General features: G+C 42.0%; 1 protein-coding gene across 6 annotated transcripts in view; it reads right to left on the minus strand.

Moving 5' to 3' along the window:
• LOC142421568 (chondroitin sulfate proteoglycan 4-like) overlaps nucleotides 1-27,368 on the minus strand; it is a 45,062-nt gene extending 17,694 nt beyond the window's left edge. The window contains exons 1-7 of one of the 6 annotated variants that reach the window (XM_075526336.1): nucleotides 26,378-26,617; nucleotides 15,786-15,949; nucleotides 13,313-15,180; nucleotides 11,611-12,454; nucleotides 10,432-10,902; nucleotides 9,418-9,594; nucleotides 3,696-3,894 (exon numbers count right to left, since the gene is read on the minus strand). In XM_075526336.1, coding sequence (XP_075382451.1) covers nucleotides 3,696-3,894; nucleotides 9,418-9,594; nucleotides 10,432-10,902; nucleotides 11,611-12,454; nucleotides 13,313-15,180; nucleotides 15,786-15,949; nucleotides 26,378-26,462 — 3,808 coding nt within the window. In that variant the 5' untranslated portion in view covers nucleotides 26,463-26,617. Of the gene's footprint in view, nucleotides 1-3,695; nucleotides 3,895-9,417; nucleotides 9,595-10,431; nucleotides 10,903-11,610; nucleotides 15,181-15,785; nucleotides 15,950-17,975; nucleotides 18,043-26,377; nucleotides 26,619-26,938; nucleotides 27,062-27,328 lie in introns of those variants that run through there. The other 5 variants (XM_075526337.1, XM_075526335.1, XM_075526334.1 and 2 more) reach the window with 5 other exon arrangements.
• Between the last annotated feature and the right edge of the window lie 380 nt (nucleotides 27,369-27,748).

A 27,748-nucleotide genomic window follows, 5' to 3' on the forward strand; every position in this document is an offset into this window, starting at 1 on the left:
CCCCAAGCTGTGAAAGCGGGATGGGAACACCCTGGAGTGAAGCGAGGGTGGAAAAGGGAAGGAATTCTCACACTGAAGGAGGAGTACAGAAAAGGAAAGGTATGTTCTGGTTGCGCATTTATGCTGGTGACAGAATAATGAGGGATTACAGAGGAAACAAACACCAAATTTAGGGAGAAAAGATGAGAACAAAGAGGGAGATTTGCAACTCACAGCACAGAACAAGCAGCATAATGTAACTCACAAGGCTGAGCAAAGATGAAGGGAAAATTATATGAAGTCTAATGTTAGAGGCATAAAAGCAAAGTACGGTAGTACTTTCTTTGGCAGTACAAAAGACCCTGAGGATGGAGAGTCACTGCCATGTACAGATGTAAAAGATCTGTGGTGCCACGAGGAGTAGCCAGGGGATGGAAGAGCTGCCCCAGCCAAGACAGAATCACAGAATCATATAGGTTGGAAAAGACCTTTAAGATCATCGAGTCCAACCATAAACCTAACACTGCCAAAAACCATCACTACACCATGTCTCTAAGTACCTCATCCAAACGTCCTTTAAATACCTCCAGGGATGGCGACTCAACCACTTCCCTGGGCAGTCTGTTCCAATGCTTGATAACCCTCTCGGTGAAGAAAAATTTCCTAATATCCAGTCTAAACCTCCCCTGGCACAACTTGAGGCCATTTCCTCTTGTCCTATCACTTGTTACCTGGGAGAAGAGACCGACCCCCACCTCTCTACAACCTCCTTTCAGGTAGTTGTAGAGAGCGATGAGGTCTCCCCTCAGCCTCCTTTTCTCCAGGCTAAACAGTCCCAGCTCCCTCAGCCGCTCCTCATAAGACTTCTGCTCCAGACCCTTCACCAGCTTCGTTGCCCTTCTCTGTACGCGCTCCAGTACCTCAATATCCCTCTTGTAGTGGGGGGCCCAAAACTGAACACAGTATTCGAGGTGCGGCCTCACCAGTGCCGAGTACAGGGGCACAATCACTTCCCTAGTCCTGCTGGCCACGCTATTTTTGATACAGGCCAGGATGCCATTGGCCTTCTTGGCCGCCTGGGCACACTGCTGGCTCATATTCAGGCGGCTGTCAACCAACACCCCCAGGTCCTTCTCTGCCAGGCAGCTTTCCAGCCACTCTTCCCCAAGCCTGTAGCGTTGCATGGGGTTGCTGTGGCCCAAGTGCAGGACCTTGCACTTGGCCTTGTTAAACCTCATACAATTCACCCCAGCCCATCGATCCAGCCTGTCCAGGTCCCTCTGCAGAGCCTGCCTACCCTCCAGCAGATCAACACTCCCACACAACTTGGTGTCGTCTGCAAACTTACTGAGAGTGCACTCGATCCCTTCGTCCAGATCATTGATAAAGATGTTAAACAGAACTGGCCCCAACACCGAGCCCTGGGGAACACCGCTTGTGACCGGCCGCCAACCGGAGTAAACTCCATTCACCACCACTCTCTGGGCCCGGCCGTCCAGCCAGTTCTTTACCCAGCGAAGAGTACACCCGTCCAAGCCATGAGCAGCCAGTTTCTCCAGGAGAATGCCGTGGGAAACCGTGTCAAAGGCTTTACTGAAGTCTAGATAGACAACATCCACAGACTTCCCCTCATCCACTAGGCGGGTCACCTTATCATAGAAGGAGATCAGGTTGGTCAAGCAGGACCTGCCTTTCCTGAACCCATGCTGGCTGGGCCTGATCCCCTGGTTATTCTCTACATGCCGTGTGATAGCACTCAGGATGATCTGCTCCATCAGCTTCCCCGGCACCGAGGTCAGGCTGACAGGCCTGTAGTTCCCCGGGTCCTCCTTCCGGCCCTTCTTGAAGATGGGTGTCACATTCGCTAATCTCCAGTCAGCAGGGACTTCCCCAGTTAGCCAGGACTGCTGGTAAATGATGGAAAGGGGCTTGGTGAGCACATCTGCCAGCTCCTTCAACACTCTCGGGTGGATCTCATCAGGCCCCATAGACTTGTGAGTGTCTAAGTGGTGCAGCAGGTCACTCACCATTTCCCCCTGGATAATGGGGGCTCCAGTCTGGTCCCCATCCCTATCTTCCAACTCCAGGGGCTGGGTACTAAGACGATGGTGTTCTTCCCCTTGGAAGGTGTTAGAGTGAGTAGGAAGAGTAGACACCAGGCTGTGGAGAACATGAAGTGAGGGTACTTCCCAGGAGGAGCCACAGAAGCTAGCTGACGAGGGACAGAGCAGTTGAAGAGAAAAGGGGTAAAAAGCTGAATGACAGCAACAAGTATACTTCTAGCAACAGCTCAAGATAAAGGAGGAAAGACAATCACAGACTGAGAAAGCAAAGAAGCAAAATGTCCAAAGTACTTTCTGAAACACTGGAGGCCATGAGGCTGAGCGGACGGCAGATCCAGAGCAGCTGCAAGAGCTGACACATGACCTGGGCAATTTCACATTTCAAATTTACTGTACCACCCACACTCCCACTCACTGGAAAATGAAATTTGCTTTTCTTTTTGCTTTTATTAATCAAGACTCACTTCATAAGGCTACAGATGTATATTTGCCCTTTCTGGAACACAGAGTGGATTCATTTCCTCACACTGAGACTACCACCACCCTACCACCATAGGGGTTTTTGCATGTCAAAGTGTCCCTCGGAACAATTTAAACAGCTTGGCTCACTTTTGCCATGCTCTTGACCTTTCATTTCCTGACCAAATCATTTAAGCAGGCTACTTACAGCTCACCAGCAGCTGCTTGTAAAGCAATTTCAGCAACACATATGCATTCTGCAAGACAGTACATTGGAACTCTAAGCACTTGAACCTGCACCAAGCCTCACGAAGACACAGCACAGATCTGGAGTGACTGCTGCACCCAAGGGAGCACTGGAAATAATTCCAGCCTGCCTCAGGGCTGGCAAGACAGTGCTGTACCTCTTCCATCTCCTTCCCCAAAACTGATTTATTCCTTCTTTAGCACCTCCTTTCTTCTTTCAGCTGAGGTAACATGGTAATAGAGCTGGGGCAGGAGAAAAGCAGCTGTCACCCTGTAAAAGCTGCACCTCTTCCGCTGGCTGGAACCCCACTGGGATCTTCATTCCTGAAGCTTCCCAGTACTGCCACTCAAGGATGAATGAAGCTGCCCTGACTTCTTTTTTTATTGCCCACACATTCTCTCCATAGCAGCAGCACAAATAACCCAATCTCTAGCTCTGGCCACTGGCAGAAAAGAGTCAATGGTTAAAGCTGAATTCCTTCACAGCCTGAAAGGGAGTTTGACATCACCCAGATGACCCATAACTTCATTGCCCAGAGCTCCTCAGGAACACAACTACACTGTGGCAGGTATCTGAGAGACTGTTGGTCCATGAATAGCTCTGCACTGTAGCAAGACAAAGGCTTCAGGAGATGCTCAGTACAGCAGTCAAAAAAATGGATTTCTTATCTCTGAAAGCTGCAAGGCAACGCTGCCCTACTGCAAACCTGCATTCAGAAAGAAGGCTGCTACCAACTGAACCACTAATACATCAAGGTTTCTTCATGAGCACACACTTAAGCAGTCATCAGACCCTTTCCTGTTTAGTTTGTGAGATCATGTATCACATAACCAGTACGCTGAGATTTTTGTGACATTAAAAGGAGATCTTCAAAGGATTACAAACACAAATATACTGAATAGGAGCGGTATTTTGGTAACAAAGGTGGTATTTTTGAAACCACATACCATTGTGTACAAACACCAGCTCTCCTTCAATTATATGAGCCTGGGTAAAACTAAGGATGCTCTTGTTTGGAGAAGACTTCAGAGCCAAGTGCCCATTGCTAGGTGGAGTAATGGAATACATCAGTTCTGATGGCGAGGAGTCCTTGTCTTCTGCACAGAGGTCATCAATTGTTATTTCTGTCACTGAACCCACCCAGACCTAGAAAAGCAAAAATAAAAAAAAATAGTAATAATAAAGAAAATGCACACAAAAGAAAATCAGGGGGGAAAACCTTCAAAGAAAAAGAAAGAATAAAGATTTGTGCTGTGCAACACTAGCAGCTATGACAGGTTTCCTTACCGTCCATCCAAATTTCTGCTCATGGACTGAAATAGTTAATATTGGCAAATGTTTTTCAAAAAACAAGACGACAAAACAATACAAGCAAACACACCCTACACCAGTTTGAATTCTAGACAGCTGCAGCACAAGTGCTCTATTTGTCAGGCACTACCAACTCTTACAAACATAAGAAAACTGTATTTTGATAGCTGAGTCAAGGAGCTCCTTTCCAACACATACACATGAATATTAGTGTCATGTACTTCACAGCAGGCAAGGCATTCAATATGCTCTACTTTCACCAGCAGAAAAGAAAAAAGAAAAACAGCCTGGGGACAGCATAATCTCTAATACAAATGGAACCCTTCTTGTAGCTGCACTATTTCCTTCTAACAACACGTACTAAAGGCCCTTTTTTAGTGCGCCAAAAAACCCACAGAGGTGCTCAGTCCAGTGGGAGATGAAGGAATCAACACCTTCAACCGCTGCTTAGCCCTTTGCAAGGTCATGCTTCCGGACAAAATAGCTAACTAGTATTTGGAAAGATGGTATAAAACCCATTACTTAATTCTAGTAAATCTAAATGCCTTTTTTTTTTTTTTTTTTTTTTTTAGCTTAAGATATGTACAAACTGCAAGATCCTTCTTTCAAGCAGAAAGGACTGCTATCTGAGCTTCATCCATATCTCACTGGATAATTTCTTTTTTGGAAACGATAAGCAACAGCCCGTTTTACTCTTCATCTTTGCTGTATTTAGTTGGAATTACAAACAAAAGTACTAACAAATAACAATACATATTTGTCTCAACATGAAATTAAATTCCTAAATATTCAGTACAACAATACCAATTCTTTCCATGCAGAGTTTATGTAGTGTACAATCTTAAGAGCCTGAGCCTTTAAAAACCTCAGCTTGAGCTTCAAAACGCATACCACATCATCTCTTCCTGTACTCCTAGCATCTTAGTACACTTGACAAATACCTGGTAAGAACATCACACCAAATGGTTGAAGAGGAAATGTGATCCTTGACAAAGGGCATTTTACCTCTGCCAAAACCAAAAATCAGCCATCACAGATTTTTCCCTAAGTATTAATTTTACTTTTTAATAAAAACCATGGAAGAAAACCTTTTAGAGCCACTGGGATTTTTGCCACGACATTTCAATAGAGGAAAGATTTCAGACTACTTTGTGTCACAAAATATGTGCATGGAAAAAGAGATACTAAAATGAAATTATATGTGTTTTCTAATTAGAAAAAAATTTTGAAAAAGAAGTTGTGTTACATTTTATAATAGAAAATACCTTGCAAGCAGGAAATAGCTATTTTCTCCCTTGAAATATATATTTCTCTGTAATGTAATTACTACTATCGAAGTTTGATAAAAGACGCCACCTGTGAAAACACAGGATTGGTAACTAATAGCACAGGCTGACTTACTGAGCAGCATCAAATAAGCACATCAGTGTCACTGGTCTTGTACCGAGACCCTTTAACTCATTGCAGTAGCACTTGATTCAGATTATTCTACACAGAAAATAAAAGGTCACATACAGAATATGCAAAAACATAAGAAAGGACTACGCAAACATGCTATTACAAATGACTCCTTAAATGTCCAAAGAGAAAAAATTTTGAAACTTTACTAAAGGAAAAAGTGAGCTGTTTTTCTATAAAGCCAGTGTTTATTTCTATTGTTCCAGCACACTAACACACAATGCTTTTTAAAGTACTGTACATGCTGAGGTGCTCCATGACCTGCAATACGATCCTTGAAGAATGAAAGAAGATCCAAGAGCTGAAAAGGGCTGTAGGGAAGTGGACTCAGAACATTGCAAATAAGTGGCTTATTTTCCACATCTGGGATCAAGTCCTCCCTGAAGAGCACCATGAAAACTGTATCTGAACTTCCAGGATGTAACATTACACTAATTTTGCATGTGCCTAACACATTCTACAGGCATGGTCCAAGAAAAAGGTTCATGACCCTGCCTGCTGGGAAATAATCCATTCTGCTCTACTTACAGCATTCGGCTTATCAGTATCTCCTTGCATGCTACATATCCTCCTAGACACTCTATATTCACAGCCATTTTAATACTCTGGTGAGTGATGTAAAGAAAAATAAAAATCTGTGTTTGAATTTGTTTTTTTAAAAAAAAAATCTAATTCTAGGAAAATACAGCCCTCTTGTGGCAACAGGGGGATACAGCCATTTCATAGCATCACTACCTATAAATATATTTAAACGCATACATAAACACAGCAAATAATGCCAGGATAGTGATTTTCTTAAAAATATCCTATTTCCCTTCCCCATTCCATCCCAGAAAAAAAAAATGACCATAGAACCTGTGGAAATTTTAGGAAATTATACCTAAAATGCTGTACAGTTTCTAAATAAACATATCCCTCATGCACTTACTGTTATAATGGAAAGGCTTTCAATGAAATGCAAGGATTACTAGCGTACATTACAGAAGCTCTCAGGACAGTAGAATTTTCTTATCTCATACGTTATGTTAATGTAAATACTTCAGCAGGTCATAAATTTGCAGGGGAAAAAAAAAAACAAAAAAACCCAAACAAATGACCAAACCTCTAAAACGTCACTTACTTTCACTTCCTAGAGAAAAATCAGAAACAATTCCCAAAGTGTTTGGTTGTGTGTCCTCCTGAAACTCCTCCCATGGTGTTCATAACCTCGATGGTATTCATAAACTCCATTAACAACAGCCAAGGTTGTTTGAAGAAGGGATGTTATGGATGCCTCAGAAGTGAGGGAGCTAGAGCTGAAGGACTCATTCAGCATCTGTGCACATGTTCAACAGTTTCTTGCATTTGGCCAGAAGTCCCGTGACAAAGGCCAAAATTAACTTTCATATATCCACACCAACATCACTGGCCACGTAATGGCGGTTTTCACAGAAGCTGTTTCTCAACAGCAGATGCCAAAAAGTAACCTGTTTTTCAATTGTTCAGCAGTTCTTTCTAACTCTTTATATTGAGATCTGTGAAATTTCTGAGGTGCTAAACTTCAGTCAACTCAAATGGTCTTACTGGACCAATTTTCACAGTACTGGTCCCTCATTTTACACTTTCGTACATTTTGTACATTTCCAACCTTTCAAAAGATACAAAAGAGCTACTGCCTTTTCAAAAGCAACACACAGTTTATGACTCATCATTCACCACTAGCAATGTCCTTGAGGAGCACAGACTGCTTGGCTAGAACATGGGGCCAGCAGGTATCACCATACATAGGAATGCCCAGCTCATCTCAATATTTAGCAGGACTAAGGAAAATCCATTTTCTCCCACCTACTTGGGATGTACAAGTTTGCTTTGAAGAAGGATCATCTCAGTGTATTCCTCCTAGTATATAACTCGACTGCCAGCTTTGTTTTTAGTCTGCACATAAATCCAACATATATGTGCATATTAGTATCCACTCATGACAAAAATAAAGGTTATTTCTCAGCAATAGCTTATGCATGACCAGCAAAACCACAGGCACAAAGGCCGCATCTTGGTTCTGGGTATGCGAACTGCCTCCCCAGCAGAGAGGAGCAACTTTGGCTAGGTTAAGCTGTCTTATCATTGTTCTGGGGAAGCCTACACTTACAGATAATTTTAGAAAAATCCATACGCTGCACTGCAGTGCACTGCACAGCCTCAGTTCTGTTAACAGACTGCAGTTCAATGCCAGCAATGCACCAGAAGGGAGACACAGAAAAATTTCTGACTGGACATATATCCCTCTCGTCTGTGACTAGACAAACATTACTGCATGCTGTGCTGATGTCTGTAAAGTACCTCTGTAATTACTTTAACCAGGGAAGGTTTTACTCTGTACCACCCAAATGCTTGTGAAGTGAGTCTGCCCTTCTGCCAGCAGTGTCTGCACAGGTCAGGGTATCTTGTGTTGTGGGCATCTGCACATTATCATGGATTACCCGCTGTCACTGTGAAGCTGCACAATACTACCACTATCGCTGTTTAAAGATTATGTCTTTTCTCATGTGAAAAGGCTAAATACACAACATAAGGTTACGATCATCTTTACAGTAATCCATTCTCCCACTGCAACACACAATTAAACATGTAAAATTAAATGCATGTTTTAGGTGCCACCAATTTGTGAACTGCATCATACAGCACTGCGGATGATGCAGCCTCAAAGTATCTTGTTTAGCATCTTTCAAACCTATTCCTAAATATCTTCTCTGTCTTGATGCCTCTTAGCTGGTTTACTGTGGCCACAGGTTCATTAGATGACCCATATCCATTTCATTCTGCTTTTCAGAGTCACCTGATTTGTTTTTACTCTTCACATCTCAGATTAGAAGCCTGTACACACGGGGGCTTTTTGGTTTACATGAGCACAGTGTCCATAATAAATTGGTTCTGGTTACTGAGTGCTGCTATAACACAAACAAATAACAATCCTATAAATAAAGAAATAAATAAATCTGAAAAAGCACTGAAACTGAAGTGACAGTAGTGACTTTTTTCAACGGTCAAAAGATTAAAAGGCCAGCTATGGTTATTAAGAACAAAAGGTAGCATCAGTCAACAATTTAAAAATTTTCTTCAGGAATTTGAGGGGCACTGAGTTAGAAACAAGTTAGCACGTCCTTTTTTTAGCTCACAGTATCACACAGTAATAGCTTCAGTGTTTGCACTAATATTTTTATGACCTCTAACAGCCTAGATTTTCACAGACTGCATTGTATTATTCTTATCAGGAACTATTAAAGAAGGGAACATTCCTGTTTTGTATCAGAAATACCCAACACGCAGTCAATTCTCTAATGAAGTGCCAGCAAGAATACTGCTCTCTTCTCTTGTCCCATCCCACCGGGGATCCGGGGAGGAGCATGCAGCAGAACGCACCTCAGCAGGTCTGACCCTTCAGTACAATTAATGGCAAGAGGCAGGATCTGAAGGCTGTGCAAGGACAACAGTGAGATGTTTGCACCCTCATCATCACTACTCCTGGTACTAAGCTACACTGTTCATTAACAGCCCTCAAGATGCCCTAGCAAACAACACTAAAACACAACAATGATCCAGGTGCAAGCCATCCCACCCCACAAGGCCTATGTCAGTCCAAGAGACTTCACATATCTTTAAGATTAAAGGAAAGCTCAGTCAGCCTTCTAGATAAAAACTTTACATTGCAACAGCAGAAAATGTTCTTCATGATGAGTAGAATCTCCCTAATCACACATTACCCTCCCTTCATTAACACTAATTTATTTAACTCCCAGGACCACCATTTATTATATTGACTATCCCACCAGTTACAAACCTAATACTCTGTTAATGAAGGTGCATTAAATGGTATCATAGGTTAGAAATAATTTTAACATTTCAAAATGTTGACAAACATACCCGAAGAATTCTGTTAACTTTTATAACAGGAGCTTCATCATTTACTGCAGTGACTGTTACAAATACAGTTTGGGGCAAGCTTTGTTTCCACAATTCCGTGTTATTTACTACCACAGTAAAATTGTCCATCAGTTCCTCGCTGTCATCATGAACATAGTAGATTAATTCTTGTTCCACCTGAAAAACATAACAAACTGAAGAACTAAGAGGCTAAAAGAAAATGAAGGCCACATTAAAAAACTGAAAATATTCAAGTGTAGTCATGCCCCTCTGTATTTATTGCCTCAACTTTTTATGAGTTCTAAGACTTTATTTATGCTCATATCTGATCTGTACCTTTATCTTTGCTCTGTCCACAACAGCAAATTTTACAGCTCCTCTAGCCAGAATATCTTAGCTTGCCAGTCTTTGCATTCCCCCTTCCCCCTGAAGGGAAAATGGAAAATCCAATCCCACTACACTTACCACACTGTTTCCTGGAATCTATAAACTGAATATAGTATTAGTAGATGCCGCCTTATGATACAGTTTTGCTCCTTAGAGCTAAAAGACTGAAAATTAGCTTATTATGCATATACTGGCTCTCTGTGAGCAAAGACATGACCTAAAAAAATATTTTTTTCCCACTTTCCTCCTTCTTCAATCTACACACCACTTCCTCTGGTCTTTTCAAAATGTACCCACAGTCTGTCTGTATTGGGTTTCCAGAGCATCAACAACTCTGCCTGAGTATGAGTGGCCCATCAGTCTACCGTGATTATAGCACACTAGTCTGTGTGACCAGTGGCTCCCAAGGACGTGAAGTCGTTCACCACAACAATGAGGCACCCTCCCTCCCCACCCCAAATGACCAGCTAGCAACCTCAGAAAGATCTTCGGTACAAGGCCAGAATAAAGCTCAGACTCACGCATCTTACCACCTCCCAACAACTCATCCCGCTGCAGGTAAAAATTACCTCTTAGCAATACAAAGAATTAATTGTGACTACAGCAAAGCAGATCTAAACGCATTACCTGTTTTCTGGTAAATGTGGTTAACTTTATTCCAGGAACACGAGAGTTTTCAACATACCCATGTTTTGGCTGGTCAATTAACATAAATTCACAGCTGAGTCCTGCAAAGTGTCTACTAGAAATTTTTAGATAGTCTTCCACCAGGGCTTTCGAGCCCCCTTCAATTACTGTGAAGTTCTGTACTTCCAGGGGAATCATTCTGGGGATGATGTCTACAGAGATCTCTATTCCACTCACTGTTCGGACACCGTTGGTCACATCCAGAGAAAAATGGTCATCTAGTTGGTCAGAAACCGTCTGCACATACTGAACTTTGCCCTCATCAACATCTTGCTGTGTGAAGCTCAAAACTGGCCTTTGGTCAGCACCAAGATAACTTTCTTCTGAGGAAAACTTCCGAATGTATCCATGTACTGGAAGCTGTCTTACTGTGAACACAATCTCAGATGGAGAACTGTTTTCATGAACAACCTTAAATTTAAAAACATACCCCAAAATTATTTAAACAGAAATGGGAGAAATTCTTTAGTTCTCTTCTGAATTTTTCACTTTAACCCTTGGACTGTCTGCCTAATTAATTGGCATTCCTTGTTTGGGTTAGGATTTTGGCAGGATTTCGGCAGCACAGCCACGCGCTGCTGGAGGCCCCTTGCGGTGGTTACTGAAAGGCTACACACAAGCAATGGGGAGGAAAATATTAACCAAAGAGAAATGACCTCAGATTCGTGACTGTTTTTAAAATTTTGGATGCAATGCTCAGACGGTGTTAATTGGGCTAGCTCCAAACTGAATGAAACAAAACCCTTTCTTTCTTGGCATTTCCCACCAGCTCAACTAAGAATGATATATGAACATTAAGTACAAACAATTGTCATAACTAAAAGAAATACAGAAATGCAGCATCTCCAAATCTTAACTTTCTCAAGCACAAATATGTAACAGAGTCAAAGACTATGAGCAGTCTTTTTCTTTAACATAACCCATTTCCTTTCTAGAAATGGAAACTTGCTAGTGTTAGTCTCGCCAGAATTAAGCATCCAGAATGCAGTCATGTTAGTGAAAACCAAAAGGAATTAAAGAAGATAAGACAGAGAGACTAAAGACATTGCAATGGCTGAGAAAGCAGTGAAGAAAATTTGCTAGGAGATTGGAGAAATGGTTTACTTACAGTTTACTTACCTGCAGTTTTCCTTTACTGATTTTAACTGGGTTTCCTTCTTCAACTAAGAGATTGTTTTTGTTCACAACCCTTGGTGGCCACTGATGACTTTCCAAATGTATGCGAACATGCACTCCAGCATCCAGATGGGCATCTCTAGCATGGACCGTAAAGTTAAATGTGTCAATAAGGTTGTTGCTGTCATCATGCCTGTAGGTCACATACCCCTTTATCAGATCAAGTTGAGTAAAGGAATCCATCAGTAGATTATTTACATATATTCTTCCATATTTTGGGAAAGAGAATATCTCATATGTAATCTCATGATCATTTCTGATGTCTTGGTTTGTAATAGCACTTAGGTTAGCTGTTGTAACAGTTTCCTCTTTTCCTTTTTGAACCAACAAGCCTGTATTATTTGCCAACCTAACATAAGGATCAGTGGCACTAACTTCTAGAAGCAAAGAGGTATAGTGCTTGCCATCTGTCACAAAGAGCACAAAACGCCCAAAATCTGCACCACGGTGTGTAAACAGGACTTGCTTTCGCTCTAGGTCTGCTTGTTTGAATTGGTAGAGTCTGTGCAAAGTATCGTTTGTTAGCACCAAGTCCCCATTGGAAATGCCACGTCTAGTATATAGCAACTGTCCATCATCAAAATCAGAATCAGGATCATGATAGCAAAGATCTGCCAAAGTTAATAATCGCTGCCCATTTCTCACTACGTTAAATATCTTATCAATTACACGTACTGGTTTCTCATCATTCTTCAGCTGGACAGAAATGTTGAATCTAATTTCTACTGACAAAGGTTCTACTTCTGGATCAAAGTTTGCCCACTTTCCTGACTCTTCACTGGAAGCTCTGACAAGAAATTTATCAAATTCTGTCTCAGAATCATCATGCACGTACATAAGTCGCTTATCAGTTATATCTTTGTTAGTGAAAGTAGTGATATTGTCATTACTCTCAAATGAGCCTGAAAAATTAATGAGTTTCAATTTTCCATGCTTAGGAAACTGTATAACTTTATATTGGAAAGTTTTATTATCCGGTGTTTGCACAAACAATTTTGTGCTTGTTATTAACTCTCCTTCACCTTCAGTAACAGTTAGGCCACTGTTAATCAAAATAATGTTTCTGAAATCTGACTTGATGTAGACTTCAAAGTCATATAAATTTGATTCCAGATACTTTGTAGAAATGAGGAATCTAAACGAATCATGATTGTCTTCATGGTATCCGCTGATTAATTCATACGCCACTTTTTGATCAGTAATATCTTTTTGGCTAAAGATTGAATCTTTTTTCAGAGGCTGGTCATTAAGCAGTATTTGTCCATTCTTTGGTAGGGACAGCAATTTAAAATGAAGCTCATCTTCAGGTATTTCTAGGTCCACCATCACAGCAAAAAGATTATCTGAATTCAAGTACTTCTTTTTTGATTTTTCAATTTCTAGAGGAGCATGTTTCAATAAACTGTACCTTAACCATTTCACTTTGATTGGAAAGACATGCTCTTCACTGATTCTGTTTCCTATGCTAACTTTGAATTTAAACTGGTCAGTAACATTTTCCAGCTGAATTTCTTTAAAAGTGCTACAGTACCTCACACGGCTGCGCTGAACAGAGCGTTGAGAAAAAGAGCTGACTCGCTTCCATTCCCCCCTTGAATGCTGCCTTTGGATTTCCCCAAACTGGGGTGGCCCTGTGATCTCGTACCGTATCTCCAGCTCCTGGAGGTTGGCATTTGTTTCAACTGCCAGATGCCTAGGTGTGATCAGAGCTGTAACACCTTGGAGTAGTTTTATTCCTGAGTTGTTGACAACCCTGTAATCCAAAGGAACTGCCATGACACGTAACACAACAGTGTTGCTAACTTTCTCACCATCACTCGCTCTCAGGACAATCCTTGAGTTCTTGACGCCTGTGTGGACAAAGAAAACAGTGCCTTCTCTTAAGTCCTCATTAGAAAAAGTAGTAATAGCTTTTCCAGGATGCTTTGAATTTTCTAAAAACCCTGCATCTGCATTCAGATTTCCAAGCACTGAAAGACTGAGATCCACAGGATCTGTATCCTTATCTAGAACTTTTATCAGATCACTAGTCAAACGTTTCTTTGAGTTCTCTAAGAGAAGCAGCAAATTTCCCTCAGGAAGTGTGATCTCAGGTGCATCATTTACTGGAGTGACAGTAATGCTAAACACATGCTGCTCATTTCCTTGCAAATATGGAGGCACAATCTTCTCACTGCTGGTAGAAATGGAGAAATTAAAATAATCGTAAGTGTCCTCAGAGCCACCATGGACATAAAGAATCTTTTCTTGCCACACATCCTGCATAGTAAATATATTTACCTCCTGCGATGGTTCAACATCTAGTTTCAAGTCTCCATGAGAGGGTGGTTCCTTTATTTCAAAAAGAATTTGTGATTGATTAATCCCTAATTTCTGAAAGTCTAAGTTGACTTTAATATGTTTAGATTTGAGTGAAGCTTGTCCACCCTCTAGCACAATCAAGTTACTTAGAACTAAAAGGTGGCTTTTGTCTTCCTTGCCCTGCGAGACAGAGCTTTCAGGGGAAATGGCAAATGTTGGAGCTGCTTTCACAGTTGGGTTCTTTACAGCCATCTCTAAAGAAAGATTTGTATTAAAAGCACTCTCCGTTTCACACCCAGCTGAAATGTCCTTTGTTACCAGAACATTCTTCAACGATTTCTTTTCTGAATTGGCTTTCAGATCTCTTAAGCAACCTTTGAAGGACCCTCCTCTGGCATACTTCCCAGACACTGAAGTTAGCTCTAACTTAATCACTTCTGATCGTGTGCTGTCATCTACACCACCTACAAAGAGAGACCCCTTCAGAAGCGGCAGCTTGCTGTGGGGAGGTAATGATTTTTTCACAGTTTCTTCATCCAATGTCAGCTGCAAATATTCTGCAGTAAACTTCAGTCCGATGTAGTGCCAATGACTATCATTGACAGACCTACGAGAGGAAAGTTGGGTTCTACTTTTATGTTTTCCAACATAGGCTTTAATTAATCCATCTTCCATTTCCATTGCAATGAAATCTCCTGCTTGCCCAGGATGGTAAACCAGCAAGCCATGTGCAGCTGAGGTTTGCAACATATACTCCAAGATTCCCGCATCATCAACATTCCATGATGGGAAAGAAACATAGGATCTGGAACTGAAGAAACTAATGGGTTCATCTTCACCTGCGAAGAATTCATCACTGCATCCCACTGAAACTTCATGGACATTTTTAAAGCCAGGAGAAGGTCTCAGAGGTATTAGAACATCTAGCTGATTGAATGACACATCATCAATACATCCTCGGAAACTGGGCAGTGCTCCAATAAGGTAGGGAACGTCAAGTTTACTAGTACCACCTACATAGAATCCATAATCAATATTTAATTCATAGAGAATTCCAGGCATTTTTGCACTAGTTCTATCATGTTTATCAATTACCAATGTGACATTATCATGTTCATGATGTAGTTCAACCAGGTGCCAAGCTAAATCATTCAGCTGAGATCTTTGCTGAGAATGCAGTACTCGTTCCCCCACGCCAAAGTTAATTCTCAGCTGCAAGAGACAGAATTTTAACTATCAAAATCCAAACTGGTATTTTTCACAATCATATATTACTATATCATTAATAGATTAATTTTCATAAATTTTCATATTAAGTAATTTATGAAATATAATTGAAAAAATAAAATCCCACTAAAATGTTGTGTAAGTTTACTTGCCATCACAAATATGACTTGAATAATTACAGAAGAGGGAATGGACTCCTCTGCAGTTCTGCTAGGATCAACAAATCCTGAGAAATCAAGTGACAATCATCTTTCAAGAACTTACCTTGCAGAAAAACTATTATTTGATCCAAACATTTTCTATGATGTTAACATCATCAAATCTGAAATTTGGCCTTTACTGAACCTCATGCTTTGAACACAATGATCTTGATTTTAAGATCTAGAGATCTCAAAGGCTTCTGGAAGCCAATTTTAATAACTATCATTGTAAGAAATAAATACCATATTTTGAAATTATCAATTATATTATGTGATTTTCCCATTTTTTTTAAACATAAACTTTGAGAATTGTTATAGACAGCATCTTGAAGATAAACACTAAACAATACAGGCTATACATATCTTTTTAGCTGTAGTTATAAACCATACCTGTAAATTTCCTGAGCGTAGCTCCATTAAACAATAATCCTTCTTCCCAGCTGCAAGAAAAAGCAGTCCATGCGGCTTGCTTGTTCGAAACCGCAACTGTAAGGATGTTTGAGAGGATGCTTCTGCCATGTTCAACTCCACAAAGCTATCACCATAAAATGATACTGAAAGAAAGAAAGGAAAACAAACAGGAGACTTAGTCACACACACACAAAAATCTCTTTTTCTTATCTACAGCAAAATATATATAAAAAAACTTACATTAACTCTCTATATACCTATTGATATATGAATGAAAACAGATCTCACATATCACCAGTCCAAGCAACTGGATAAGGGACCAACAGCCACACCAGTATGGACAAGGAGTGAATATACCGCAGTATTCTACCTCCAACAGTGATGACAGGGAATCTTAAGAACAGTGCAATCATATTTAGTACTTTCCTTCAAATACTCTTCCAATTATCTTTTTGTTTCAGGTGTTTTCCTGAGCTTGTTACAGTCAGTCTATTTTGTAACTGCCAAAGGATTTATCTCTGAAGTACTCCTCTAGTTTCTCTTTGGAAACATCTTCATCTACAACATGCTCTTACACCTCCGTCAGAGACATCCTCTGTCATCTCTGATGAGAAGACCCACAGGTCTCCTACCATCTGCATGATTCTTTCGTATGTTCTCATCCATCTCTTTTCCAGGCTGAAGTGTCCTCTTGTTTCATGCATGCAGCCTCCAAGCACCCCTGCTGCCCTGTTGCCCAGTCACTCAGTTCTGTACAGGCCTCCTGCAATCCTTCACTCTCTTCTCCCCTCTTGACTGCCTTGAAGAACAGTAACACCAGCAAACTTTCTCATTTGACTACTCACTGCCTTTACCATCCCTGTTATTACTATACTGAACAGCACAGATCCCAAGACCAAATCCTCAAAAACTCTGCTGGTAACTTCCCTCCTACACAAAAAAAAAAAAAAATCATTTAGCCCTCCTCCTATCTTTTAATCCGTTACTTAATATACAAAGCCCTGTGTTCCTATGCAATGGCTGCTCAAAAGCCTTTGAAGTCAAACTTTACCAAAAGCCTTTTGGGAATCTAAATTTTAGACACCTTTCCCACCCCCATCAAGAAAACTCCAAACTCCAAGAGGTTTGTAAAGCAGAACTTATCTTTAAAGAAACCCTACTGACTCTTCCCAAGTTGATCCTACTTACTTCTGTGACTTTTATCCTTTGTTACAATATCTATAAATTTGAATGGTATGGATGTCAGGCTTACAGTCCTATGGTCATTCTTGTTTTAAACCCTGGCATAAAATTTGCCACCCTCCAGGCTTCAGGTACCCAGGGAGTTTAAAGCATGAGATTACATCTTACCCTTAGCAAGTAAGGAATTTCATCCCCGAGATTTTTTTACGTCAACCCCTCTCATCCCCCCCCCCCCCCCCCAAAAAAAACGGAATTTCAGTTTGGGAATCTTCCCAATTAGCAGTAAAAACCATTTTGTTTAGCTTCTCTGCAGTAGCCATGCCCTTTCTGAGTGCTTCTTTTATACTGATAACTTAATCAACTGGCTGCACAGACCCTCTGCAGGGTTTATGTTCTTGATGTACTTAAGAAGGACTTAGTAAAAGCTTTGATTCCTTCAGCTAGCTGATCCTTGACCTTTTTTTCTTCCCCCAGGCCTGTCTATTTTCATATTACATCTGCCAGGGTTTATGATGCTTTCAGCTGTGTTTGGACACAACTCTTTAAGGATGCCACCAGTTAAATATTTATTTTGCAGCTTTTAGCTTCATTCTGAGACAACTTTCTCATTTTAACACAGTTCTCTTTAAAATTAAGCATAACTGCAGCGGACTTCTGAGGTTTAATTGCTCCTGTCTCTACATTAGCTGCCCCTCTGCTGAATCTAGCACACTCTGATGACTCTTAAAAAGTGTGGCTTTAATTCAGACTCTGAACTGGTTTCTGCACATTACAAGGTACCAAATCAAAGGTCTCATTAACCAGCTGTTTCATGAAACAATCACTAATAGCATCTAAAAATTTGCTGTAGTATCCATAAAAATTTTAGTGGCTTTCCCAAGAATAAGATTTCAGCAAACCCCACAGCCAAAAGCTATGTAATAGCATGTTATGTTAAGTACCCAGAGAAACACAAGATAGATTTTTAGATTACTGAAGTACACTTACTTCTTTCAAAGGAAGAGTCACTACTGTGCATAGAAAAATTGACTCCAAGTTGAACAAAAAGGAATTCTTCCCCATCAGCTTACGTCTAGCATAAAAGAAGCTTTCATCAAATAGGTCTAATATGCCTTATAGGTCTTCCATGAAATCTATACAGTAAGAGAATCAATGCCGGTTTTTGTATATAGAAATGTTACTACTGTGGGGTTAATAAAGACCGACCTCCCTTTTAAAGCAAGTACTGGAATCACAGAACTAGAGACAAACCCCCAATGTAAGTGAGGACTAAATTTTACCTATAAGCCAGGAAACAGGTTAAATGTTTATCATTTTTATATTATGGTAAATTCATATTATGGCAGTGGCTGGGACTGTCACTGTTCTATCTACCGTACAGAGAGACTATAGGAGATTGCCCCTACCCTATTGTGCTTTGGACCCAGTAACACAGGTAAGGGAGAGGAGTCCCCTGACCTCCATCTCAGCAAATGAAGCACTGAAATACCATCTTCCTCAACATCATAGGAAGCATAACCTAGCTGTCTGAAATAACCTGTCTTAATCAAAAGATTACTCCATTTCCTTCAGCCATTGTCAAAACATCAGAACATCAATATAGTGTTATGGGTACAAGAAGGTTCCACCTCAAGAAGACAGACCCTTCTCCTCACCCTGCTGAGACTCCAAGAAGCAGTTAAGTTTGTTTTGCTATATTACATCCTAGTACCCCTATGAAACTGGTAAGAGATTTCATTACAATTTTATCAGTGAAGTTCCTCAGAAATTAACAAATTAAATCCAAAGCTTTCACAGATGTTAATGTCCTGAAAGTTTCATTATGATCACTGTAACACAGCCCCCAAATTTCATTGGTGAATTTCTGAATCAAAACTAATGACTGCTGATGGAACCTGAAAATAACTTTTAAAGACATCAAATTCTCATTAGACTCAAATATGTGGGGAAAAATCATTGGATTTTGGGGGAAGCAATCAAGCAGAAAGATAAACTTATCCATAGATTACTAAGCGCAATTTAGAATAACTAGAAATAAAGTTGCAGAGTCAGTATTTTGCAGTGTGCCACTGGGAAACAGTTTGGTGTTTATACTAAACATGAATTTCCTGGAAAAGAAAAAAGAAATGTAAGTTAAAGCTTTTGCCTTCCATAAAACACTTCAGAGTCAGAGTCCATCACTGAAGGTGAAGCAGGAAACTCAACATCAGCCTAGGCACTGATCCAGCATTAAATGAGATCTTGGGCCAAGACCACCTACAGTGCCTTGGCATGATTTCTGCTTCAGTACCCACCAAACGAAGAAGCATGTTATCACAGTATAAAAATCAAGTTCCTCTAGAGCAGACAATTCTAGAATGATTTCTGGCTGAAACCATGTTAGGAGTGACCTCAAAATGAATCTGGTGCCAAGCTTTTGAAAAGGGGACATTTTGTCCCAGACCATCTGATGTCAATCATACCATTAAGGAAAGTAAGTGGAGTTCAACCAACAATACCAGACTTGAAGCTCCCCTGCTACTGGAAGAGGTGAATTCAGCATTTCATGGAGGGAACGATTCCTCCAGATTGCCTGGGCAGACAATCTATTCTGTAACAGCTCTATGCCTCAAAGGGAAAAGACAGGTGTAAGCAGCTGAGAATAAGAACCAGATCTATGTCCGCTATAACGTCTCTTTATAGACAAAGATACACAAAGGCTTAAAAAAAATAGAGGCATAATCACTTGGGATGCCAATTTAAAGGCCCCCGAGTTACTGTCTAATTTGTGGTTCCCATCTCTCTTCCTTCTCCCTTACAGCCATCCCTCAACTCTGACTAGAAGTACCACATTGCAACTATAAATCACTCCTAATATTTCCATCATAACAGATAACATTTATAAAGGAAGTGTAAGTTTTGACAATTTTGTTGCAAGTAATTTTACTGAAGATTCCTGACCAGCAAAGTCCACAACATCTTTCGTAGAAGTAACCACGAGAAACTAGGCCAGGCACAGCAAAAGCCTTCATAATCACAAAGCAAAAGGTTCTTCACTTGTCATGCAGTGGTGGCATTAGGCTGGCATTTTATCCTTTTGTCCAGCTTTCATCCTCTAGTGTTAAAAACATCATTAAATTCAACTAACAGCTACACATTGAATACTTTTTCTCTTGGTTTCTGTACGCAAAGTGCAAAGTAGTAAAAGCCTTGCCTCTTCTCCATTGCCAAAACTAACAACCCCAGAAATACATCTACAAGAAACCAAACTCAGACTCACTACACAGTTATCACAAGCTATGCACATCCATCCAACAACAAAATCAAGACTAAAAAGCTAACTGAAAGAACGGATTTTTTTCTTTTTTCTCTTTTCTCTTTTTTTCTGACAGTATTTCTCATTTCAGACTAGATTACATATCTTCTCAGCAATGCATAGTGATCTTCAAATCACAATTTCACACTGACTTCTTAATTGGAAGTAATTTAATGCAGGCTTCGTATCTGCTCAACTCCTTTTGGTCTCCACTGTGGACAGGAAACAGCTGAAGCTCCACATATCTCAACCCCTTCCTTCTTTGGATCCCTTTTACACCTTCTTCCCAAAGAAAGTCATACGGAAAGGCTTTCCCTACTGTGCCTGAAGCAGTAACCCAGAAAGACTTTTACACTCATGTAATCCATAAAGGTTTTTGCATTTACACCAGATGAAAAAGAGAAGAGGGGCATTTTACCAGATCCCTTCCCTACCCCTAATATTCACCCTTTTATACAAAAAAATTGAAATACATAATTTGATCTTCAAGTAGAAGAGAAAAATTATATAGTTCCCATGTAAGAGAGTATTTGGACAATGTTTTTGTCTTCAAAACGTTCAGGAGATATCAGTGCCAGGGCCTTTTAAAGATAATGCTTTGTCCAGAAGCCTATAGTATAGGGAAAAACAACGTAGATAACACTTAAAAGTATAGTCAGACATCCTGAATCCTTCTGATGTAGACAAAAACATCTGTCTACTTTTCATACCTAATATATTGATCTTCTGTTTTCAACACTACAATAAATGCCATTAGGCGACAGAATTACTGCTGCTTAGACAAACTGTTGCCAGGTAGCCTGCTAATTTTCTGTGAAAACAACTATATGTGACTTGTTTTATGGGGGGCAGGAGGCAGAAGTCATGCAATCTATTACACTACCTAGTCATTAAAGATAAAATCATAAAAGTAAAGGATTAAATCTAACATTGCCCATGAATTTTCAGTCAGGATGCTCTCCAAACTCCAGAACTGCCATAGCAGGAGGCGTAGTTGGCTTGTTTGCTGTCCACTGGAAAGACAAGAGTCATTCACAAAAGTGTAACAGGAACAGAAATTAACCGGCACAGGTAGCTCAGATAAATATTAATCTTCCAAATGATAGTGGTTTTCCATCTGTCTGTTGACAAATTCAGGTATGTTTTTGCCCCTCTACTATTTTGGATGTTCAAGCAGCAGCTCTGCCTAAGAGTGCAGCCTCTTTCTCCCTGTGACCTCTCCTTTTGTAGAGCAGACTTTTTCACACTGCTATTAGACTACTAAGCATATTCTGTGAAAGCTCACTTCAGGGCTGTAGAGAAACCAAAGTGGTATAACTTTGCTCCCCCTCTCTGCCTTTCTCCCTCCATTCTCAAAACAGAGCAGTTGTTTTTTGTACTGACACCTTTCTTTTGTACTACAAGGTCTTTTAGGGTGCTCCAGTGAGAGGTGGAGGGGTTGTGCAATCTAGAGATGAAGGCAGGTTTCCATATAGTAAAAATACTTTCAGGAGATATAAAAGTACAGCTTGAAGCCTCATGAAGTGTCCTCATGCTCTAGATGCTAGGCAAGCAATGAGAGATGCCTTGAGTCGCAAATAGCTTCTGCTGTAACTAAGATAAAATATGCAGGTCCCAATGAATGAAGAAGCAGGTCCCAACTTTGTTCCCCTAAACCACACAAAAAACAGCACGCAACCTCCAACATAATATAATAGGAAGACTTTCCCTTGCGATACGATTTGAGTGATGGAAACAAGTGTTCAGAGCCTACTAATACCAAATATATATAAGCTGTTGTGATATTAATAACTTTTAAAAGCTTTGTTTACTCTGGTTGTACAGCTCAAGTAGAGACAGATTAAAAAGGGAGAGAACATTAGTGAAAAGAGTACCAAATTCCAGGTACCCAACATAACAAGCTTTTAACAACCCCCTGCCAGAAAAAAGGCAGAATGGGGGATTAAAGAATACATTTGCAATTATTGCATGGGCTCACATCCTGCACTGTAAATATGCTTTGAGCTGTCCCACAGAACCAAACCATTTCTCTAGCTCCTTCCAGCTAACAAAACTTTACACCCAGGTCCAAGACTTCACCTATTGCACCACCAGAACAGCTGTCAGTCCTCTCCAAAGTGAATTCCCTAGTGTGCTCTACAAATACTGACTCTACTCCTACAAAAGTTTGTAGCTTTAGCATGCTTCAGTTTTGTGCTGAGGAACTTAGCTGGAATCATTTACCAGAACAACTGAGCCGAAGTGACTCTTTCACCTGCTGCAAGTATCTGTTCCAAATTTTTGTGATTTGTACGTTTATTTCCCTATCCAGTTGTATTTCCTCCTTTCATCTGGAATCTGCCAGTAATATGTTTGAAATCATTGTGACTATAGGAGAATCCTAACTTCAGAGTATATAAAAATATTTTTGAGAAATAGATATAGGGTTCTAGCACTTGCACAGAATTACTTTAAAAGTGATTAATTTATACTAAAGCTTCTGAAATAAACTTCTCCAAGTCATATGAAAAAGATGCTATGAAGATAGGATAAAAAGAATAATTCATTATATGAAGCTGTCCTAACTGAAAAATAATTCTTTCAGGCAAAATATCTTACATGGCTAACATTCTGTTGAAACTTTGAGAAGGTCTGCATATACTATATAGCACATCAGTGATAAAAATCACCTTTTTTTAAAATATAATGGACATAGTAAAACAAATGGCCATAAGTTTCATGGAGTTGTCGGGAGCTGCATATTCCAGAAATAAAGATCATCGGTTCTGGTGATTCAAAGCTCAAGTAAACTAGAAGTTAGAAAAATAAAATTTGACAGCAATTACTTTTTTAAAGTAATTTCATATCTGCTTTTTTACTGCTGAACAGCAGTGAAGAATTAGATTGGTAACTGATTTTTCTCAAGTTGCTGATTGAAATCTGACCTCATGTTAGAAAACCTTACAGTTTGTGTGACTGCCCATTAAAACTAGATTGAATGGGCTTTAAAGTACTAACTAGAACTTCATGAGCATGACGAAATGAAGACTGCTCTTACAAACGTGTAATCTGATGCTGATGATAGTCCTGTCTTTTACAATGAATTTCAATGCCTCCTGCTTTTGGGGGGGAAGGGAAAAGTGAAGACTGCCTCCCTTCAGTCTGATTCAGCAGCAATTACTAACAATCACCTGGGGAAAAAACCCTTCAGAAAATATATCCTCATAAATAAAAATGCACTCATGGCTTCTTCATTTTCTGTTACAGCCAGATGGAACTATATTTTCAATGTTCCTTTTTTAACTCAGTACTTGCTGCATCACAGATACTATCAAATTCAACTGGTGAGACTGAAAAGGACTACCAGTACCACAGAATACCTTAGGTAATATGGTTTGCTTACACATCTTACACTTTCCAAAACACAGTGCTGATACTTCATAAAACAGGAGTTTGGTTAATGAAGCTTTACCACAAGGACAAAGAACAGAAATAATGCAGCAGAATGACAGAAAGAAAGCACAGAACCAAAATAGGACACTTCATTATGAAAAAATACTACTTCCATCTTTGTCCTCTTATCTAAGCTGGTAGCAGATGACATCAACAGCACATAAGGGATATGGGAAAAATGGAAGTGGGAAAGGGAGCTGTCAGATTCACTGGGAATGCCCTTTAAGGCTAATGTAGCCATTATTCAAAAGAGAATTCTCAGGGTTGATTCACACTTTCTCAGAGTAGGATTTACAGTGAGATTTTGTGGGTACATCAAACACTGTGAGAATCTGTAAAGCCTCTTACACAGTGAGGAACATCCTTGTGTTGCATCTACAAATGCTTTACACCAGACAAGATGATGTTTAAAGGTCCCTTCCGACCCAAAACATTCTATGATTCTATGATTCCCAGATAAAAGATAGTCCTGTAGTTAACCCACTGAACATCAAATGAACAGAGCTGATGTTAATTTCTGGTTCTATCACAGAAACATACTGAAGAGTTGGGAAAACCACTTAACACCTAATTTCAGTTCACTGCCCGTAAGAAGCTGTTAGTGCTTCCTTTTCCTTCCAGCCTTCCACTGGTTTTCCATTTCACGCTAAGATTTTTGGGAGCAGGAACCTTCTATCTCTGGGTACAGCTATAGCTATAGCATCAGCTGGAGTAAGAGAGGAGAGCTGGAGTTTAACAAGCTCACCTGGTAGTGATGCCACTCCACATGGCCCAGCAGAGCTCAGCTTGAAGGCACCTCAGTCACAGAACCACAGAATCGTATAGGTTGGAAAACACCTTTACGATCATCGAGTCCAACCGTAAACCTAACACTGCCAAGACCACCACTATAGCATGTCCCTAAACACCTCAAAGTCGAAGCACCCTGCACTGCTGCACCTCAGTTAGCACAAGCAGCAGGCTGTGCTGCTGACACCCCTACCTTGCAGTTTAGAAATGTACCCTCTGGCTCTGGCTTTGCCTTGCGCTGCCTGCAGCACCGGGGATGGAGGACGCTATTGCAGCTGCGAGGCATAAAGTGGTTTGTCAGCTTCAGGTTTTCAAAGCAGTACTGGTTGGCCTAACATTACTGCCAGCAAAATCAATGACAAAACCCTTTGTCATGACATTTAAGACAATGCTACTATTACTAGAGAAATTTCAGTGGCAATCAGATCTCCCTGACATCCTTGATAGCTGTGAGACATCTCTATGAGCAATAAAAAAATCCCCCCCTACCCTGCAGGCAGACTTTTTGTTCACAAAACCGGTGAGAACACCACTTAGACCTCCACACATTGAAATCCTCTCATGGAAAGACAAAAGATGCATGTTTAATTTGTAATATCTGAAATTAATCCTGTAAGAAAAATTACCAATTCAGCCTTGATTAATCTCTGAAGAACTGAAAACTATTTTTTAAAGTTACAATTAAATATTAGGAGTTCGTTTCTAACTAGTCTTCTCATCTAGTGAAAACAGCCACCATACAATCACAGAAACCGACAAGCCACTCAACATTTCTCAAGAAAGGGAGTTACAGCAATCAGTTCATATCAGGTGGGACTGCAAAGAGTACAAAAAAGCACACTCTGCTACTGTCTGCTGGTCCATTATTTTAAAAATGCTGGTCCATTATTTAAATAATAAACTTGATTACCAGTCTTTGACGCTCTAATTATAATTTACTTGAAGATATACCACAAGACGAAAAAGAAATTTCCAGCTGAAGTTTCTGGCTGTCCCAATGGTGTTGGTGACTGCCCAAGATGTGCACCTTAACATGCATCACCACCAGTGAGAGCTGCAGGCCCCTGGCATGTCTGAAGCACCAGCCATAAGACAGTTGACTCCAGATGCCAAAAAAACAGATGCCCACAGTTGCCGGCTGATACTTAACATCAGGACTGCTAGTTCACATACATGCCAAAGCAGGGGAAGGAATCACAGGGAATATTCTTCCACGTGCCTTAACATTTTCTTCGTGACACATTACAGTTATGATTGTAAAAAAAGGGGGGGTTCATCCACGTTGCTTGGGTTTTGTTTGTTTGTATTAGAAAGCCTAGCTATGTCAAGTCCCAGCATCTCCACTCTAGGAGGGGAAACAGGCATCAACACAGGCTCAAACCCCAGCTGACAGGCACGGCCTTCATTTTAAAGGAAGGGGACACCTACACCTTCACAAAAATGCCTGCTGTCCCAACCACCCGTGAGGTCGCCTTCAGCAGAGCCAGCCGAGAGCAGCGAAGCACCAGCTCTCCGAGCAGCCCGCCAGCCACCCAGCTCCGCCGCGCAGCCCGGCGGCTCCTGCCCCACGCCGAGGGGCTGCGGCGGCTGCCGGGCCTCACCCGCCGGGGACTGGGCCCACGGCGCTCCCCGCCACGCCGCCTTCCGCCGGGCCTGGGCAGCGGGGCACCCTGCGGGCGGGCTGCTCCCTTTCGCGGGGCCGCTTCAGCGCTCAGGCGATAGCCCCACCGCAGCCCGGCAGCGGGAGCCGGGGGCTGCCGCTCCGTCAGCGCCGGGCCGCCCTTTCCCCCGCCCGGCGCAGGTGCCTTCCGGCCGCCCGACCCACAGGCCAGCGGCGTCTGCCGCCATGGCGGCGCCCCCCGGGCAGCCCTACCTGCGACAGCCGGCCGGCTGGCGGCCAGCAGCAGCGCCAGCAGCAGCAGAGCGGCGGGCACGCTGGCCCCCCGCCCGCCCGCCATGCCGCTGCCGCGGCGGGGCCAGAGCCGCGGCCCGACCGGGCACCACCACCACCGGCAGCGGCGGCGGGGCCAGGGCGCGGCGCGGCCCTGGGGAGCGGCGGGAGCGCGTCACCGCCCCGGCTCCGCTGGCGGCTCCCGCGGGGCCCCCGGCCCGGCGCTCCCCGCCCGCTGCCCGGGCCGGCCTCCTCCCTCCCCCCTCACAGCGCAGCTGCTCCCGCGTCCCGCCCCCCGTTCCAGAAACACCAGCCTGGCACGGGAGACGGGGCAGCGCGCCTTCCCGCAGCCCCGGGCCGCGCCTCGGGGGAGCAGCGGCCGCCCAGCCCTCTCCGGGGCTGCCTGCCCCGTGGCGGATGCCTCCGGGGCAGCGCAGGGCCCGGAGGGGCCCCGCGGTGCGCCGGGCCTCGTACACAGTGGCCACGTTAGCCATGAGTTAGGCTGTGCGGCCAGGCCAGGCTGCTCGGGGGTTTGTTGCTCACGTCTTAAAAAACCTCCGAGGACAGAGGCCCCAGAGCGTCCCTGGGCAGCCTGCCCCAGGCACAGCCCTGACTCTCCTCACGGCTGTGGTTTTATCTTCGCGTCAGACGAGAGCTGCCCAGATGTCGTCTGTAGCTGTTGTCAGTCGTTCACCCGCTGGGCACCCGCTCAGTGTCCTGTCCGTCAGCAGGAGGCTGCTCGGAGGTGCCCCTAAAGCCTTCCCTTCTGCTGGCCGGGGCAGCCCTGTCCCTCGTAGTATTTGCCTACTGTGCATAAAGAAATACTTCTTTATGGAAGAAATATGTAACAGGTGGACAAAGCGTTAGGAGCAGAAACTGAGATTATTATAACCAGTACAGGACCTAAATTAGACAAAGTTCTGCATTTCACACCTCATCGTTGGTGTCCTGTGCTTGAAAGCACACGGTTTCCATTTAGAAAATGTTTTAAAGAGTGCACTTGAACCACTCATGTATAAGCCACTCACCGTACTTAATTCAAATATGCAGACATGCCTTCAGCTACATACATCATCTGTGCCAGGAACGGCCTTGCAGTCATAAAATTTGCTCTGATGTTATCAGCTGGCAGGGTGCATTGCAATGTGTCTCAACAGGTCGGTTATTTTTTTAACTTGTTACTCCCTTACACATAGGACTGGAATTTGTGACCTGAAATCTGACACTAAGCAAGCAGAGCGAGTAACCGAGATAATATTCCAAAACTGCAGGAAGAAGAAAAATGGTGATGGCATGAATCTCTTTTCTGGGTCAGCCGTCTGGTTCTTCTCTTCCTTTGAGGTTTGCAGTCAT

Source organism: Mycteria americana, chromosome Z (assembly GCF_035582795.1).
Source record: "Mycteria americana isolate JAX WOST 10 ecotype Jacksonville Zoo and Gardens chromosome Z, USCA_MyAme_1.0, whole genome shotgun sequence".
Taxonomy (NCBI): domain Eukaryota; kingdom Metazoa; phylum Chordata; class Aves; order Ciconiiformes; family Ciconiidae; genus Mycteria; species Mycteria americana.